A 16274-nucleotide genomic window follows, 5' to 3' on the forward strand; every position below is an offset into this window, starting at 1 on the left:
CCTCCTAAAAGTAGAGCCCTTAGGCTTGATTTTGCTAGGAGAATGATAGGGCTCTTCTATTCAGAGGTTTACTTTACCCAGGCTTGTCACTAAACCACACAGGCAACTTGGAATACCATCCGGCTGTTTTAGTTGAGCAATCTGTCAGCCTAGAAAAGGAACGCAGCCATATCACATCAGGCTTTGTAAAAAAAAAAAAAAAGAGGTGGTCACCCAATCGTTTTCAAACAGTGACACCCGATGGAGGAACTTAAATCAACAGGCATGTAATTAACGGATTGGATGGCAGTCTGTGGAAAATGTTACAAAATGGTAACAAAGTGGCGAATAAATGATAAAGCAAGCTGTCAGGTCAGAATTTCAATTTCCAAAAGCAAACCTTTGAATGTATTGTTTTCTCCTAATGCATGAAAATAGGCTGGGCTACTTCATTGCTTTGATAGCCTTTACATTATATTCAAAGGACTAGCCTTTATACTAGTATAGTCTAGCCTGAGCAGTATTTTAAAGAAATCTAAAGATCTCCAACCATCTATTGATTAAAAGCAAAATGGATGGATGAATTATGGTGCAGTCACATGGGAAAGAAACATAAGGACTAAGAAACCTGAGGAACTTTCACATTACTGTTTTAATGTCAGCAAAGTTGGTAACTGAAGAGGTCTCCTGTGGAGTCTTTGCCTTTAGTTTAGGTCAGTTTATATCAACACTTCTTTTAGAGGAGGTTTTATAAATAGGCCTATCTCCATGGTCTGAGCAATAGGCCTGGTTAACATCTAATTCACTGAATCGGTAAAGATGACAAAAGTGTTCGTATGTCAATTAATCCATAAAGAGTAGGGCCTCTAGTTATGATAATTCTTTAAAGAAAGGTAAACCAGCATTATAACAGTGTGAAAACAGGGAGCACAACGGCAGGCTTTACACATACAGGATTGTTCAGCATGATTTTTTTTTTATAAATAAAACTGTACAACAGTACTGTTCCATAATATTAAGTCTTCTAATAGACAAATAGACATGTTATTACAGTAGGTTGACACAGCATACATTTCAGCAGTCTCAATCAGTATGAAGTGGTTGTACATGAATAAACAATTGCACTATGCACATGGAGACTGACCAAGAAGGCCAGTTTGAAAGAATTATGATAGGTAACATGCGAGTGCAAAAATATAAATTAGTTAGAATGCTATGTGAGGTTATAAAACACATTCAATGCGGACAACCCTTCAACAAGACATATGCTACTAAAAAAATACTCATAAGCAACACAGTATCGGGCACTCTAAATGGAAGTTGGGAAAAGAGTAATTTGTGTCAAATTTCTTTTCAGCTGACCTCTTCAGCTGCAACATTTGATGTAACATCTCAAATTACATCACCAAAAGACACCAGTTTGCACATTAGAAATCCTTAATCAGTGCCAGCTTTGAGTTTGCAATATTTTTTATCAATAGTAAGCTCTGACAAAAACTCCATACTGTTACTTTAAGAGCCAAGGTCCGATAAACCCAATGATAACCCAATTTCTTAGTAATGTTTTCAAATCAAACATCATCAAAATTTACCGTCAACACGTTTTAAGAACAGCTTTAATGGGCGGGCACAACTACAATTTCAATCAATCGGCGACGTGAGGAGGAGCCACAGACTACTCGCTGTTGGGCAAACACCGTTGCCATATTTCAGCGTCAATCTGCCTCATCTGCCCAATAACGCTGCTTGTCAGTTCATATGACTGAGGAGTATCTATCCAGGAGATGGTTTGTAGATCAGTGGTTGTGAGGCCCATACACTACATGCGCATGGACATGAGCAGTGTTGAACAGCGTTGGAGTAGTTGGGCGGTGGACAGAAAAAATGACCTCCTTTGATTTCGGCGAAGGCGTTGGATATTCGTGGTTACAACCAATGTAACTGTATTAATTTGCATATGTTGTTACTTTGTTTATCATTAATCGGTTTCCACGTTGTTCGTGGTAGTAGGCTACATAATGGATCGAGTAAAGAGTTCCATGCAGCAAGTACCGAACCCAATTCCTAAAGTGCTCAGTCGTCGGACCGGAGGTGCGAATAGTTTGGAAGTTGAGAAGGAGAACTTTGAGCGCAGTCAGGTAAGCTGAATCTGGAGAACTGCATAGTGCTGACCAGATTGGTTAATTTATTTATACGAACTGTTCAGACTTGAAAGGTAGCGTTCCTCTCTCTGTTTAAACAGCTCTAAATAGACAGTGCAACTGAAATACATACATGCTATGTCAAGGCTAGCCTACGATTTTTTTCAATGTTGGTTGGTTTTTGTATTCTCGAAGATATTAAGCGGTATCTTTATTGGCGTCATATTGTGTAGTCTATTTTTGCGAAACAACACTTTGTTTACCAGAGATGGCCAATTACCGGCCTAGCAAGCTTAATGGTCTAACACGAATTTATGTTAAAATAAAACTATGTAAAAATTGCCAGTATTAAGCCGTTCATTTTGTATAACTGTCAAGTTATGATTTTGTCTAGTTAATTTCACCATTGTGTTTTGTGCCATATTTGATAGCTGAAAATAGATTTCACTGGGTATGCTCTTCACTGCTGATTAACTTTGGAGTAAAATTCATGTTTAGATGAATAATAGAATATTTAGAAAAATTATATATTTCATTGTTCAATTAAGTCAGTACATTTTCTAGACAACCAATTTACTTTGCAGTTTCTGAGAGGGATAAATAACGGTCAACACTAATTTTTGGTGTTTCTCAGTTGGCCCTTTTGTCGACAACATTTTTCAATAATTGCATGTATAAGGCAAGGTTAAATGCTGCCATGTCTTTGACTGTTATAATTCCTTGAAATCTTCAGATCATGATAGATCTTCAACATTACAATGTAGGCCTTCATATAGGCAGTCATTGGCATGAGATAGATTTGCTCACTATTGTTCGAAAAGGTATTACTGTGAAAAGTGAAGCCTGATTTTTAATCTGAGGTCTTTCTGAAAGGGCTTGGAAGTGGTCCTTTTAAGAAGTTGTACATAGTGATTGAAAGTGCTTTGTGTAGTGGGAGGTATACTATTAAAGCTTATACCCTCGGGACGACGGTCTGGGAAAGTGCATTCCGCAAGGCTGAAGAGGAAGTGTGTGTGAGAGAGAGGAGATTGTTGATGGGAGACGTATAATCAACATTGTTCCTGCCAGTCCTGAAGATTCAAGAATCAGGGAAAGCATGCGTCTGTGTGTGTGTATGGTGGGGGGCGGCAGCGTAGCTAGGACTCATGTTAGTAAAGCCTATTGTTGCCCCATCAGAAGTGGGCGACTGGCAGATCTCATGTTATCAACACAAAGAATTTTGCCTTGATGTCTGGGGCTAGTTGTATGGTGATTGTACATGCTTGCATTCCCCCTTACCCCCCCCCACCCACCCACTTCATTCTTCCCAGGGCTGGGGAGACAGAGCGCCGAAAAGTAGGTCACATGAATCAAGCTGCAGCAAACTGCATTGCTGGTGTGTTGTTAGCAGCAGTTAGCAGGGCTCATCCACTTTTTGTTGTCTCTGGCTTTTCGTTCCTGTCTAATGATAAAACCGAACAGTACATTTCATGTGTGGTAATAGGTTGGATTTTGCTAAACCGGCGTGCATATCCCAACTCACTACTCCCCCTCCCCTTCCAAAAATTGCACAAACACTCTTCAGCCACCCCCCTTGTTTGCAACTAGGACAGGGACATGGATTATAGAGGGTGGTGTTATGCGACGCATGCGCAGCAGCCATCTGTTAGGACTGGTCACTGGGTCACACACTGGCTGGAGGATCTCTGCCACTCTGGAATCCGCAGTGTGTACTGAATGCAGTGCAGTCAGCACATATTTAGCTTTTTCCCTCTGACATTTTTTCAAAAAAATTGCGTAATGGACCTGGAGGTTACTGTGGCAATTTGTTTTGGTGTAGAGTGGTATCTCAAAACTGTCAAACAGTTTACAGACACAGAGGATATTGCCTGTAACAAAATGCACATGTTCCCTGATTTGTTCCCCAAGTCACTGAATGTAGCCGACCATAATTTGAGATGAGTTTGTTTCGATAGAAACCTTCCTGACAGCTATTGCCATAACAGCAAAAAGGCATAATGCGCTGTGCTTTGCTGCCTCACTCTACAGATATAAGGGCACTAAGTGAAAACAGCAGAGTCATTTAATTGGATTTTACTTAGTCAAAATGGATTGGTAACTGAAAGACCATGCACAGGAAAGTGGAAACTGTAAACACGACTGAATTTAGAATTCTGGTAGACATGTTGCCACCCCATTCTATCACACAGAATCATACAAATTGCTGGAACACAGATGAGACCGTGACAATGTAATGTTGACAGATTTTAATGGAAACTGCCTATCAATGCTACTTTTTGGATGATTACTGCTAGCCGGGTACAACCAGACACAAATTCACTTGTGAATAGGATCTAGCCACACTCCATAGGGGATTGTTTACAGTTTCTAATAATAATAATAATTCATTTTATGTTTAACGCACTTTTCATTCAAAAGAATTTCAGAGTGCCTACATATTATGCTGCATCCTAATATGTGTAGTCTTTGGGTTAATTTTGAAACCACACCCTTTAACCAACCGGCATTGACCACTATGGGATTGCTATACGTCACCACTAACGATGCAAGCTGATGTATTAGTCTTTTCTCAAACCCTGCATACTCAATTCATGTTAAGCATGCAAATCAAATTGCAAGAAGCTATTACATGTATCTATTTATATGTGCCAGATAAGACTACATTTTAAACTTTTCTTAACTGTGCCGCCAGCATATGTGTACATTTGTGAGGTACAGTACCAGTCAAAAGTTTGGACACGCCTTTCATTTTTTGAGAAGTTTTTTCTTTACTTTTATCATTTTCTACATGGTAGATAACACTTGTATTGTTTAGTACATCATTCCATATGTGTTTTTTCGTAGTTTAAATGTCTTCAGAATTAATCTGCAGTGTAGAAAGTATTTAGAGTAAAGAAAACACTTCTCAAAAAAATTAAAGGTGCTGTCCAAATTTTTGACTTGTACTGTATATTTAAAAAAAAACCTCATGGTACTATGGTTTGTCAAGCTCCAGACTCTGGATATTCTTATCTTAATGAGATCAAGACTTCCAGCGTGAGGTTATAATCACAAAAATACAGTTGGTCGTGATATTTTTTTAAATGAGGGAATTGTTAGTTTTTGTCAGTTGTCAGAGGATAAGTGCTTGGCACAAACACAGACAATAAGGCACACACTCATGTATACTACCGGGATTATAGTATAGGAGGTTGTAATGTGTAACCAACTTCTTAATGTATTACTTAATTTTAGTTCTTGCGCCACCCTCTCACCAACTCGCTCTAAAATTGAATAATTACACGTACAGTATGTATGATATACATTTACATACATAAACTGCATGTTTGTCTGTATTGTACCTTATGTACTGTATGTACATATACAGATAAGATTAGGACCTACAAGTTTTTAGGGTGCACCATCCTTATCGTCATCTGTTTGTTTACTCCAAGATATGACCCACCCAAATGCGTTCCATGCGGTTTTCAGCCACACTGCATGCTGCTGTAATAGAGGTTTTTCTCTCTTTCCTTTCCTGGAATGCATTGCAGGGATAAAATGGTTCCTCTGTGGTTTAAAATGTAGTGCATTGCAAATGAGAGGGTGTCCACATCAATGCTCTGTAATGACAAGAGAATGGTAGCACTTGTGGCAATATAGTGCAGACCAGAATCCGCTTTAGAATCTGGAAGGAATTTGCTTGGATGAAACTGCACAACATGTCTGTCAAAAACACATCCTTATTTCAAATTCAATGTCTTAACTTATGATTATGATAGCTATGATCAGTGGATAGTTCATACGTTTTCAGATTTATAAATAACTTATTATCAATTATTTAATGGACAGGAACCCTTGATCGCTCGGTTAAGGTTATAATATCTGGTGTTGACAATGCCATTGAGACTAGTGAATGGCAAAGGCATAGAAAGCCACAAAGCAGTAGACAGACACACACACACACACACACACACACACACACACACACATGTGTGTGCTCCCAAGTGTTTCAGTGTGGATAGTGAGTAGAATCAGTGTTCTTTTACTGTCAGTAACATGTCGTTTTCTGGCATACAGTGGCTTGCGAGAGTATTAAACCCCCCTGAAAGTCAACATTTTCATAATTTACAAAAAATACTTACATGTAATCTGCCAGGTTGAGAGGTAGAGATATAAAAGGGGGGGGGGGGGGGGGGCAGAATGGAAGGGAGGAGCAAGGGAGGGGAGAGAATCAGAAACATGGCAGATTAATATATACATGTATCAAAACATGTTAGCATACATGTGCCAAATGTACATGCGTACAAACAAGATGGTATTAACTGTATGTGACGGATACAAAATTGATAGTGGGTAAGATGGTAACACAGCCTTTAAGTATTGTAGAACACCTGAGTGGGTATACAGTCTTCTCGTAAGGTTACTATTAATAAGGGTAAGTAGAGCAATGAAACATAATTCTATATATCGATGGTGGCAGTTATTTACATTTGGGGTAAATAGGCTAGCCTACAGTATGTTTGTATCATGAGCTGGGTAAAATGAATGCGTGACAATGTGGTTGGAATGGGTAGGCTCCTGAGGGTTTCTGCAGGTAGATCAGGTGGAGAGACTAGAGCAGCATCCCACAGACAAACGGTATTGTCTAGGAGGGAAAGAAAAGCGTCAAAGTGAGTGGGCAGAGCTTGGTTGCCTAATATGTGTATAAGTACTTATGATGACTCAGGAAAAGTGTTTCCATCGTGATCAGCAAAGGTTTTGCTATTAGAGAGAGAAGATTGGTTGGTAAACATCAATTTGGTAAACAGGTAAAGAAATACATTTAACAACAATTAACATATTATGGCCATGGTAATATGGCCATTATATCAGTATTAATGCCTTATCATAGAAGGAGGTGAAATTGGAGAGGCTGGTCGGCATGGTGTGTGGGAATTTTGTTTATGTTTAGCTTTGTTTAGTTATGGTTGGCTGACATGGTGTATGAAAATGGATGGAAAAGGAAGGCAAGGGTGGCAGGATACAACAACAGTGCACAACTGGCTGGCGACAGCCTCAACATGCTGTACCAGGATTCGCACGTGCTGTCTGTTGCCCAATTCCATTCATGTTGGGAATTTTGTATATAGTGTAGTTTTGATGAATTATGTTTATCTTGGCTGACATGTCGCTTGAGAATTTTAGTTACACAAGAATAGCAAGGGTGGCAGGACACTAGCTAGCGACAGCCGCAACATGCTGTTCCCATGATCGGTAAAGGCCTCCTACACAGTACAAAATGCTGTCTGTAGCCCACTGCTGCTAAACACAACAACATGGCTGACAAGAAGTATACAGTATGTTGCGGCACGTGCCGGGTTTAAATGTATTATTCATTACTACAGTATGCTCTAAAGAGGAATATCTTCACTTTTGATTTAAAGATTGAAAGAGTGCCCGCTTCTCAGATGGAGACAGGAAGATTATTCCACAGAAGGGGAGCTTGATAGCTGAAGGCTCTGCCTACTATTGTGCTTTTTGATATTCTTGGTGTTACAAGGAGCCCTGCACTCTGGGAAGTTTTGGTGGGCATTAGGGGGCAACCAATTCCTTGAGGTAATGTTTGAAGGAGTACTTTGAAAAAGGTTACTGTCACAGAATGTATTGAGCAGAAATGTTTATGTTATGCAGTCCCATATAACAATGCACACACAACCACATAAGTGATGATGATGATGATGATGATGACTGCTCTAAGTTAGGAAATAGACAGGCATGACAGTCACAGCTGTCCAGCCTCGAATGGCCCTGTAAGACTGGTGCTAATTTAGTTATGTTTGGTAGTTAATAGCACAATGCACCGTTCGCTTTAGTGCCAGGAGTCACTGTAGTTCTGCTTCTATTTGCAGTGCCTTTTTGGTCACGTGTGTAACTATAATCATGTACTTTGGACAGTGTGTAATACATTGTATTGGCTTATTGCTTCCTTGTTGGTCAACATTTTGTGTGTTGTGTACTGGGCTACAGTACATGCTGGTTATCATCAGATCTTTGAACAGAATTAGGTAAGAGCTGTAGCAGTGGCAATTAGGGATGCACCGATGCATCGGCCGTACATCGGTATCGGCCGATGTTTGCCTCTTTTAATGTTATCGGCCTATCGGTAATAAACTTGACTTTCACCGATGGTACTGGCCGATGTTTATGGCAGGCAGTTTTTAAAGAAAAATATTGTATTATATTCGTTTTAATCTTGAATTTATATGGCATTCCATAAGGGTTTATGCTTGTGTTTTGTAAGGCTGCATTGCAAGCATCTGTTTACAGTTGAAATGATGTCTTGATGCCTGGTGATATTATATTAAATAAAGTTTAGTTAAACTAAAGATTGTTTCATAAATCTGATTGAATTTGTGCTCATTCAAAATTAAGAGTGATAAAGGGCTGACATAATTTAACACATTGCTTTTTAGAAAATTATTTCATTATTTTCCTGGCACAAAAGGGTGAATGAATAACAACAAAAACAAAGTAAACAAATATCGGTATCGGTATCGGTATCGGCTATATTGTTGTTTTGAACATTGGTATCGGTATCGGCCAAGAATTTCCATATCGGTGCAACCCTAGTGGCAATATTCGAGTGGTAAATCCTATAGGCTGCAGGCAATTACTTTGTTGTGACATCATTTTATAGTGTGTAATCTGGCTGTCATTACAGCTGTGCCAGTGGGGCCACTGACGGAGCCACATAATACTGGAACTAAAAAGCCTTTAAAGTGTATCTTTCTCATGGTATCAAAATGGATACAATATTTTTTTAACAGTAGTGGTTATAAGGCATTGTGTTTTAATCAAACCTGCCCTTCTTATAGGCTACCTTTTGTCATTATGTATATAGTGCAGGGCAAGAGCGCTTTAAAAAAATTGCAAATTATGTTCAAAGTAACCCTAACATTGTAGAACACTTGCTATTCTCACATTAAAGGCCACACATGCCTATTTATGCTGGTAGCTTTCAGCAATGGATAATTGTCTTCCCAGCTTCAATATTGAAGCATGAAATCACAATCATGCTACCCAGACAAAATTATGTAAAACTGAACAAATAAATCCACATTCTCCCGCCGCCCTCTCATTCGCTTCCTCTCTGAGTGTGCTATCTTTTCCCCCGTGCTCTGTTGGCGATCTTGTGCTCTGTTGGCGATCTTGTGCTCTGTCAGTAGTGGAATGTTGGGGAGGAGCCTGGCTGTGTCCCTCTGGCACTGCAGGACTCAACAAGGCAGACCCCGGCATATTCACGGTCCCCCTTATCTTTCACTCTTCCCTCTCTCCTTCACTCTTCCCTCTCTCCTTCATTCCTCCCTTCATCATTCAGAATCCCCCTTATCTTTCACTCTTCCCTCTCTCTCTTTCACTCTTCCCTCTCTCCTTCATCATTCACAATCCCCCTTATCTTTCACTCTTCCCTCTCTCTCCTTCACTCTTCCCTCTCTCCTTCATTCCTCCCTTCATCATTCAGAATCCCCCTTATCTTTCACTCTTCCCTCTCTCCTTCATCATTCACAATCCCCCTTATCTTTCACTCTTCCCTCTCTCTCTTTCACTCTTCCCTCTCTCCTTCATTCCTCCCTTCATCTACTCACCCTTGACTGTCCTTTTGCCTTCTGGCACACTTGGTCTAATCAGGGTGTAAGTGCAACTTTCCTCTCTTGAACTCACCTCCTGCTGTGTCCTGATCCTCCTGGCGGTGTTTTGCTGCATCTAATCTCTCTTTCCCCCTTGCTTTGATTCCATCACATCTCCTCTCCTTCCCCCTTTTACATGAGTTTGCTGGATAACATGGAATGCACACTAAGATGGAGAGATGGAATGCATAGAAATGCCTGACATGGCAAAGAATAGCAGGCCTAACCCATGGTGTCCCCAGTCTGGCCTTGGATTAAAAAATACCATGCATGGGTGACATTGGGAGCGGTATTCACAGCTATGCCAAGTTCATTGGTATTGATGTTAACTTCCATTAGGCTGCTAATGGCACTGCGTACCCACTTGTTTGGATGGCACTTACACCCATCGTGTCGATACATACGAGTTTTCAGTGCTTACATTTCCAAGTCTGGTTTAGCATTGTAGAAGAACAATGGTTATATGTTGGGGCGATTGCGTGCAAACAATAACAAATATTTAGTTGTTAAGGTGTTTTAGCCATTGTTTCGGTTATGGTCTTATACTTAAGGGACATATTCGTAAACAATACGAGGAAACGGAAGAGTGTGTGGCTAGCTGGGATGGGCCACAAACCCCAGCACTTTAATTTACTGTTGTGGGTGACGCCACCCAGCTCAGATCTGGGCCTGCTCATCATCTGCAAACCCCAATCTGGCTAAAAAAAACCCTCTGCTGTGTCTATTGGTTGAGTATAAATAAATAAAAATGATCACCATTTCAGATGTACTTTAGTCAGAGTATAGAACTGATTCCTTAAGCTTGACATCACATAGTTGTCTCTCCTATTCCAGACAGGAAGATATGTTTAATATACAACTGATTGCTTGGACAAAGCAATTTTCCCAATATAACGGCATATATATTTTTGAAATGCATGAGGACATTTTTACTGAGTTTTATATCTTCTATTTCTGAGATTATACTCTGTAATCTGTAAACTGCGAGCTTGTTGGCCAAGAAGCTATGGGGACTGGTTGGTCAAATTACTTTCAGTCTAATTTGAAATGGTGTTTACTTCTGTCAACCTTAACACCCAAATTAGTCCCAGTATGAAGAATGCTTAGACCCCAAAGAATCCTGTGAAAAAAGGCAGGGACAGCATCAAATACTTGACATCAAAATTAAAAAACAATTTTGGTCCAATGCTGAGCGAAAATATGGAAGTAAACATGGGTGGAGTACACGTTTGAAACTCTTGGCTCTTGAGTGGTTGTAGTTTTCAATTCCGACATCCTTCTCTGCAATGACAGTATGTACTTCAAGATGCTGTTATGTGGATTGGACACCAGTGACCGTTAAAACTAAGGGTTAAATATTGTCAGGCACACCGGCCAATTTTTAGATTTAAGTAGTAGATCATTCCATAAGAAGATTAATATGGACATGTTGTCTTGGGAGCTTCTGTTTCAAGGAATGACACTTATCTCAGTTGGACATACTTATTTAAAAGACCTCTTTGTAAATAAATATCTATGCAGTGTGCCCAAGGCCATGGTCTGTACTTTGACCTCAGTGTTGGCAAAAATGTCAGGCTGATGAACTCTTAGTCGTGACAAAGTGTGTGTATGTCTGTTCTGTAGCAGACAGACAGACAATGTGTGTGTCTGGTCTCTTTGTGGCTGTGTTACTCTGTCATTGCTGAACATGTCAGAGCTAACACTGTAGTGTGTGTGTGTGTGTGTGTGTGTGTGTGTGTGTGTGTGTGTGTGTCTCTCTGTGTGTGTGTGTGTGTGTGTGTGTGTGTGTGTGTGTGTGTGTGTGTGTGTGTGTGTGACCCATGTGTCTCTGTGGATGCTGTCCCACTGTGTGCACATCGTACCAGGAAGTGAACTTACTCTATTGAACAGTATGCATTGTTTGGGAAGGCTTCCTCTGTTCTGAATTTCCTTGTGTTTACAGCATCAGTTCATATAGAGGATCAACATGATGCCATTGTCAGTCCCCCCCCCCCCGAGTTAGACACTGTGTTACAGCTGTGTGGCAAATGTCTTAATGAAACAGATGTGTAATTGTCTGGATTAACGACAGGCCAATGGTTTTAAGAAAACTGTGGTCACAGCCAGTATAAAGCTTCAATGAATTGAGAAGCACACACTAATTAAAATCGCTCTGAAATGCTACCTCAGTCTTTCACAATGTTGAGGCTCCAGTTACTTATTTAAACAAGCCTTGCCAAACTGTCAAATTAAATATGTATGTGGGATCCAGTTAAGCCGTTTAGGCGGGTTACAAGAAGAAATGACAAGTGAAAACAAACCAGAAGAGGGCACCGTTTACCTAAGTAGTGCATCATGGCTGCCAAGTTTTTCATAACGTTACTACTACTTCGCTTGACGTCCAACGCGGATAATTAGTGTGTTCTGTAGGCTACTTGCAGGACACGTGTTACAGTTGTATGTTACAGTTGTCATATCGTCAGCCTTAGCTTATATTGAAAACAAATATGAAGGATGATGATGATAAAGCAAATTTCTTCTCAGTCAACAGTTATATTAAAACAGTGGGATGCAAAAAACAACAAAAGGTTCTTCTTTACAGATTAAGCAACTACTGGTTAATGCAGATTACACTCTTGCGCAAGCGCTTTACATCCTCACTGTAGCTCAGGCCATAGTGAGACGTTTTTAAGAAGTCAGCCAATCACAAGGTTCTTCTGAAGTTATGCTATGCTGCAGATGCTTTGGAGGTCGCCCATGCAATACGTGTGAATGAGGTTTGCCCGTGTGTTTCCTAATGATGTCGGAACATACTTCCATTCTTTTACCGCTATTCCTTGCGGAGGGGCCCGCGAGAGAAGCTATTTCTGTTCATCACGTCAATGGCTCTATTTTGCCACTGATACCTAAAAGTTCGAATATTTTCTACTGATCAAGGAAACCACGAAAACAACTGTGATCACACCAACCGCAGTCAAGACTGTATAGTCGTCTTTTTCGACCGGAGAACCTCTGCTAGACAGATCTTTTCCGCGTCTAGCCAGTCAGATGATGAAGTGAAGGACTACCTCTAACCAAGTGTGTATGCCGGTGAGAACAAGGGAAAGCCGAGAGCGCACACAAGGAAGGAATAGGAGACTATTCGATACCAAATCGGGACACATGTTGAGCTAACGGACCACTCCACCTCCATCTCCCTCCCTTGGCGGATCTTGCCTTTTCTTTTCCTTGTTTTTAATTCCTGTTGAAGAGGCAAGCGGCTCAATTCGTCTTGGCTCAAGTCGCCTTCCTGTCGGATTACTAAACTATGGATCTCAGTAAAATGGTAGGAAAAGAAGAGATGATGTGAACCAGTGGTCTTTCTCGAGATGTGTTATAAAAATAAGATTTGAAAAACGGTGCAACAGATATGCCTGTTTGGGGGTGGGGAGCAAAGTGTTTTTGAGAGGGGTACGATAGCAGGGTAAATTTGTTCCCAGGATTCCTTCTATTCCTCTGTATCTTCTAACTATGTCGACTGCAGATTTGTGGCGGCTACAACATCTGGTGTAGTCATAACTGTTGCTGACGTATAATATTGAGCTCCAGATCAGCTGGAATGTGTATAAACTGAGCAGTTACATTGTTGTAGGGAAATTAGCAAGCTAGTGTTATACGTATTTTCATTGTGCTTTCCACGTTGCGAGCACGGCGCATCTTCTGAAATGGCAGTAGTGGGGTGCCTGCACGTATTTATTGAAACTTAAATAATTAGCTTGTGTTTTCACATGATTCTGGTAGTTTCTTGAAGTGGAGTGTTTTGAAAGGAAAACGTAGAAAGGGCGTGAATCATAACCAACAATCACAGTCAGATGAAACTTGCGTGATTCTGACGAACTCCCTACAGAATACTAACAATGTAATGGTAACATGACCTTAGTATGGAGGACTGTTTTTCAACGGTTCTACTGCGGAAATGTTAATATTTGAAAAGTTTGATAGGATGATATGGAGTTGTAAAACATTCCGAAACTCTTGGCAGCGTTTTCCAGAATAACACAAGAATTCATGTTATTTTTGCTTAATTGGAGGAGGTATCTTTGTCTATCTAAAACATGCAATTGAGGGTGAGGTTTCTATTAGGTCAGGCTTGTTATCATTGGTATCAAGACCAATGGCTTCCCTGTCATCCTTGATTTTGTAACTGTAGTCTTTGGGTAAACTGGTTTATAGCACCATATGCTACATTTTGTGCTTATAACACACTTGTATACTCTCTTGGTGTTGGAGAACTTTCTGAATGTAGTGAGAGAGATGAGCCTAGACCAGCTGTTAAGCTGTTGTGTGACAAGGTTGTAAGATCCAGGAGGAAAATGCCATTCACTCACTTCAGCATTAAATCCTTTCAAGGCATGACCTGAGGTTTTACACACTAGTATTTAGTGTTTTTTTTCTGTCTCTGGGCTGTTCCGGCTGGAGTTGGCATGCATGGAGGCTGCTGAGCAGGTGCATGCTGGGCCATTGCTGGCTGAAGGGATCCCTGCTGTTTGAAGTTGGCAAGTCATAAAATACATAAAAAGACAACAATACAGCTGGAAAGGAGATGCTGTCAACTATGGATAGTTCACCCGGCACCTTCTATGATGTCAAAAATATCCATGAAGCTGTATTTTTTTTAGGTCTTCCCAGGTGTGAGTGATCCAGGCTTTATTCAGAGGGAGCTCAAAGATGGAGATATGTCTTTGCTTTTGTACACACTGGGTTGCACAGGTTTTCACTGAACTGCACAACTTGAGTTCACCTAGTAAATTGATGACTTTTGTGAAAGCAAGTCATTATTGAGCAGTACTTATTTTACAATGTGTTGGCTGGATATTTGGTTAGTTTTGAGTAGTGTTGAAATGCTCTATGAAATATATTCCCAGTTCAGAATATGTAGAGCTTTATATCACTTTTATTACAGTACTGTGGTGTGTTGCATCACAGGGCATTGTATTACAACCTCTCCAGCTCTATTGTTGTCTTTTTAGGTATTTTATGACTTGCAAACTTCTTTTCAATAAGTCCCTCATTTAGCAAAGATGATTGCCTCATAGAAAACCTCTCTCTCCATGGGTTGTCCAAAGGCCTCTTTATAGTAAACCTTCCCATAAACCTGACTTGAGACATCATAATTTCATTATGTTGTCATTATATTGTCTTGGTTCATTTGTCCATCTCCTAAGGCCATATACCCTTTTTATGGCCTTGCTCTTTTGGCCCCTAAAAAGTCAGCTGGATGTCCTTCCAGTTGGCAGTAACACCGAGGTTACTACCAGCCACTGAGTGAAGGAGATGATCACACTCTGCTCGCATCATACAGAGAACACTGTGGAGTTTGAGACCAGTTGAGACTGGTCGGTCCGTCCAGCGCAGGTTGCCCATTTTTGTCTTTCCTTTCCATTCTGTGCCCTGACTGTGTCGTAATGAGGTGTGGAGTGAATGTTCCATGAGAGCGGATGTTTGAGTCAGAGGCCAGTAAAGAACAGAATGGTCTTTAAATAGGGGAGAGTGGCTGCACAGTGGCTGCATTATAGAGAGGTGACCTTTAAAAAACAGGGAGGAGTGGAAGGTGAAAAAAGCACGGCCCAAACTGTGCTTTAAGAGTCGTAGGCTGAAGGGAAGGAAAGCATTAGTGTGTTGTGGCTATTAGTGAAAGCCTCTGGCCAGGGCGCTCCTTGTAAAAGGAGGTGTGTATGTCTTGAATGTAACACTAGTGTAGTGTGATTATGTGAACTGCAAGGAAAATGTGTAGGTGTTTTACAAGTACTAACTGTGTTTTAATGCAGTTGTACTCTCTCTGAAATAAGTATGTCTCCCACATTTCCCTTTACAGGCCAGACTGTTTTATAATGTGCAGTGCATATTTCTTGTGTGTCACAGTGGCTTTGATTGACCTTATAGGGCAATCAAAGAGATGTGCTCGGAAAGGGAGTCCTTTAGAAGGGACTAGTTTGAGTTTGGGCTGTTGTTTGTGTTGGCCACGTTTGCCTCACAAGTGATGGGGGGAGTGCCAGGCATTTTTCATCCAACAGGAAATGGGCAGGAACGGTCTATGCCAAGACAGGAAGCCAGACTAAGATGCTTGCCCCCCCCCCCCCCCCCCCCCTCTCTCCCCTCCCTTCATCCCCACAGACCAGCACCCAACACCAGGCTCTATTCCTAACGGGCTCTGTCCAACACGCTAGCACAGCACAGCACAGCACAGCACAGACTCAGACTTGGCCATGCTGGTCGGCTAAAGAGGCGGCATTACATCACTTTGGATGGAGATGAAGTGTCCCATTTCCCTTAATCTGAGTGACCTCATGGTCCACTCCCACTTCTCACTTCCTCTCCTCTCCTCCTCCATACCACATAGAGGCTTACACAACCTAGCACTTTTCCCTGTGCCTCGTTCTCAGGCACCGTGTGGTGATTTGGTTGTGTTGCGGGCACCCTTGAGCGGGTTTAAGGCAGCCCAGCGTGACACTTAACTGACTGACTCACTTCCAGGGAATCTCTCTCT

The 16274-nt window shown here is 41.0% G+C and overlaps 1 protein-coding gene across 1 annotated transcript in view; it reads left to right on the forward strand.

The window, feature by feature from the left end:
- Positions 1-1848: 1848 nt before the first annotated feature.
- The window catches only part of hip1 (huntingtin interacting protein 1), a 44878-nt gene continuing 30452 nt past the window's right edge, over positions 1849-16274 (forward strand). Inside the window, exon 1 of the mRNA XM_080844420.1 lies at positions 1849-2117. Within this exon, the coding sequence (XP_080700546.1) occupies positions 1998-2117 (120 nt within the window). The 5' untranslated portion in view covers positions 1849-1997. The remainder of the gene's footprint in view (positions 2118-16274) is intronic.

Source organism: Sprattus sprattus (genome assembly GCF_963457725.1).
Source record: "Sprattus sprattus genome assembly, chromosome: 9".
Classification (NCBI taxonomy): domain Eukaryota; kingdom Metazoa; phylum Chordata; class Actinopteri; order Clupeiformes; family Clupeidae; genus Sprattus; species Sprattus sprattus.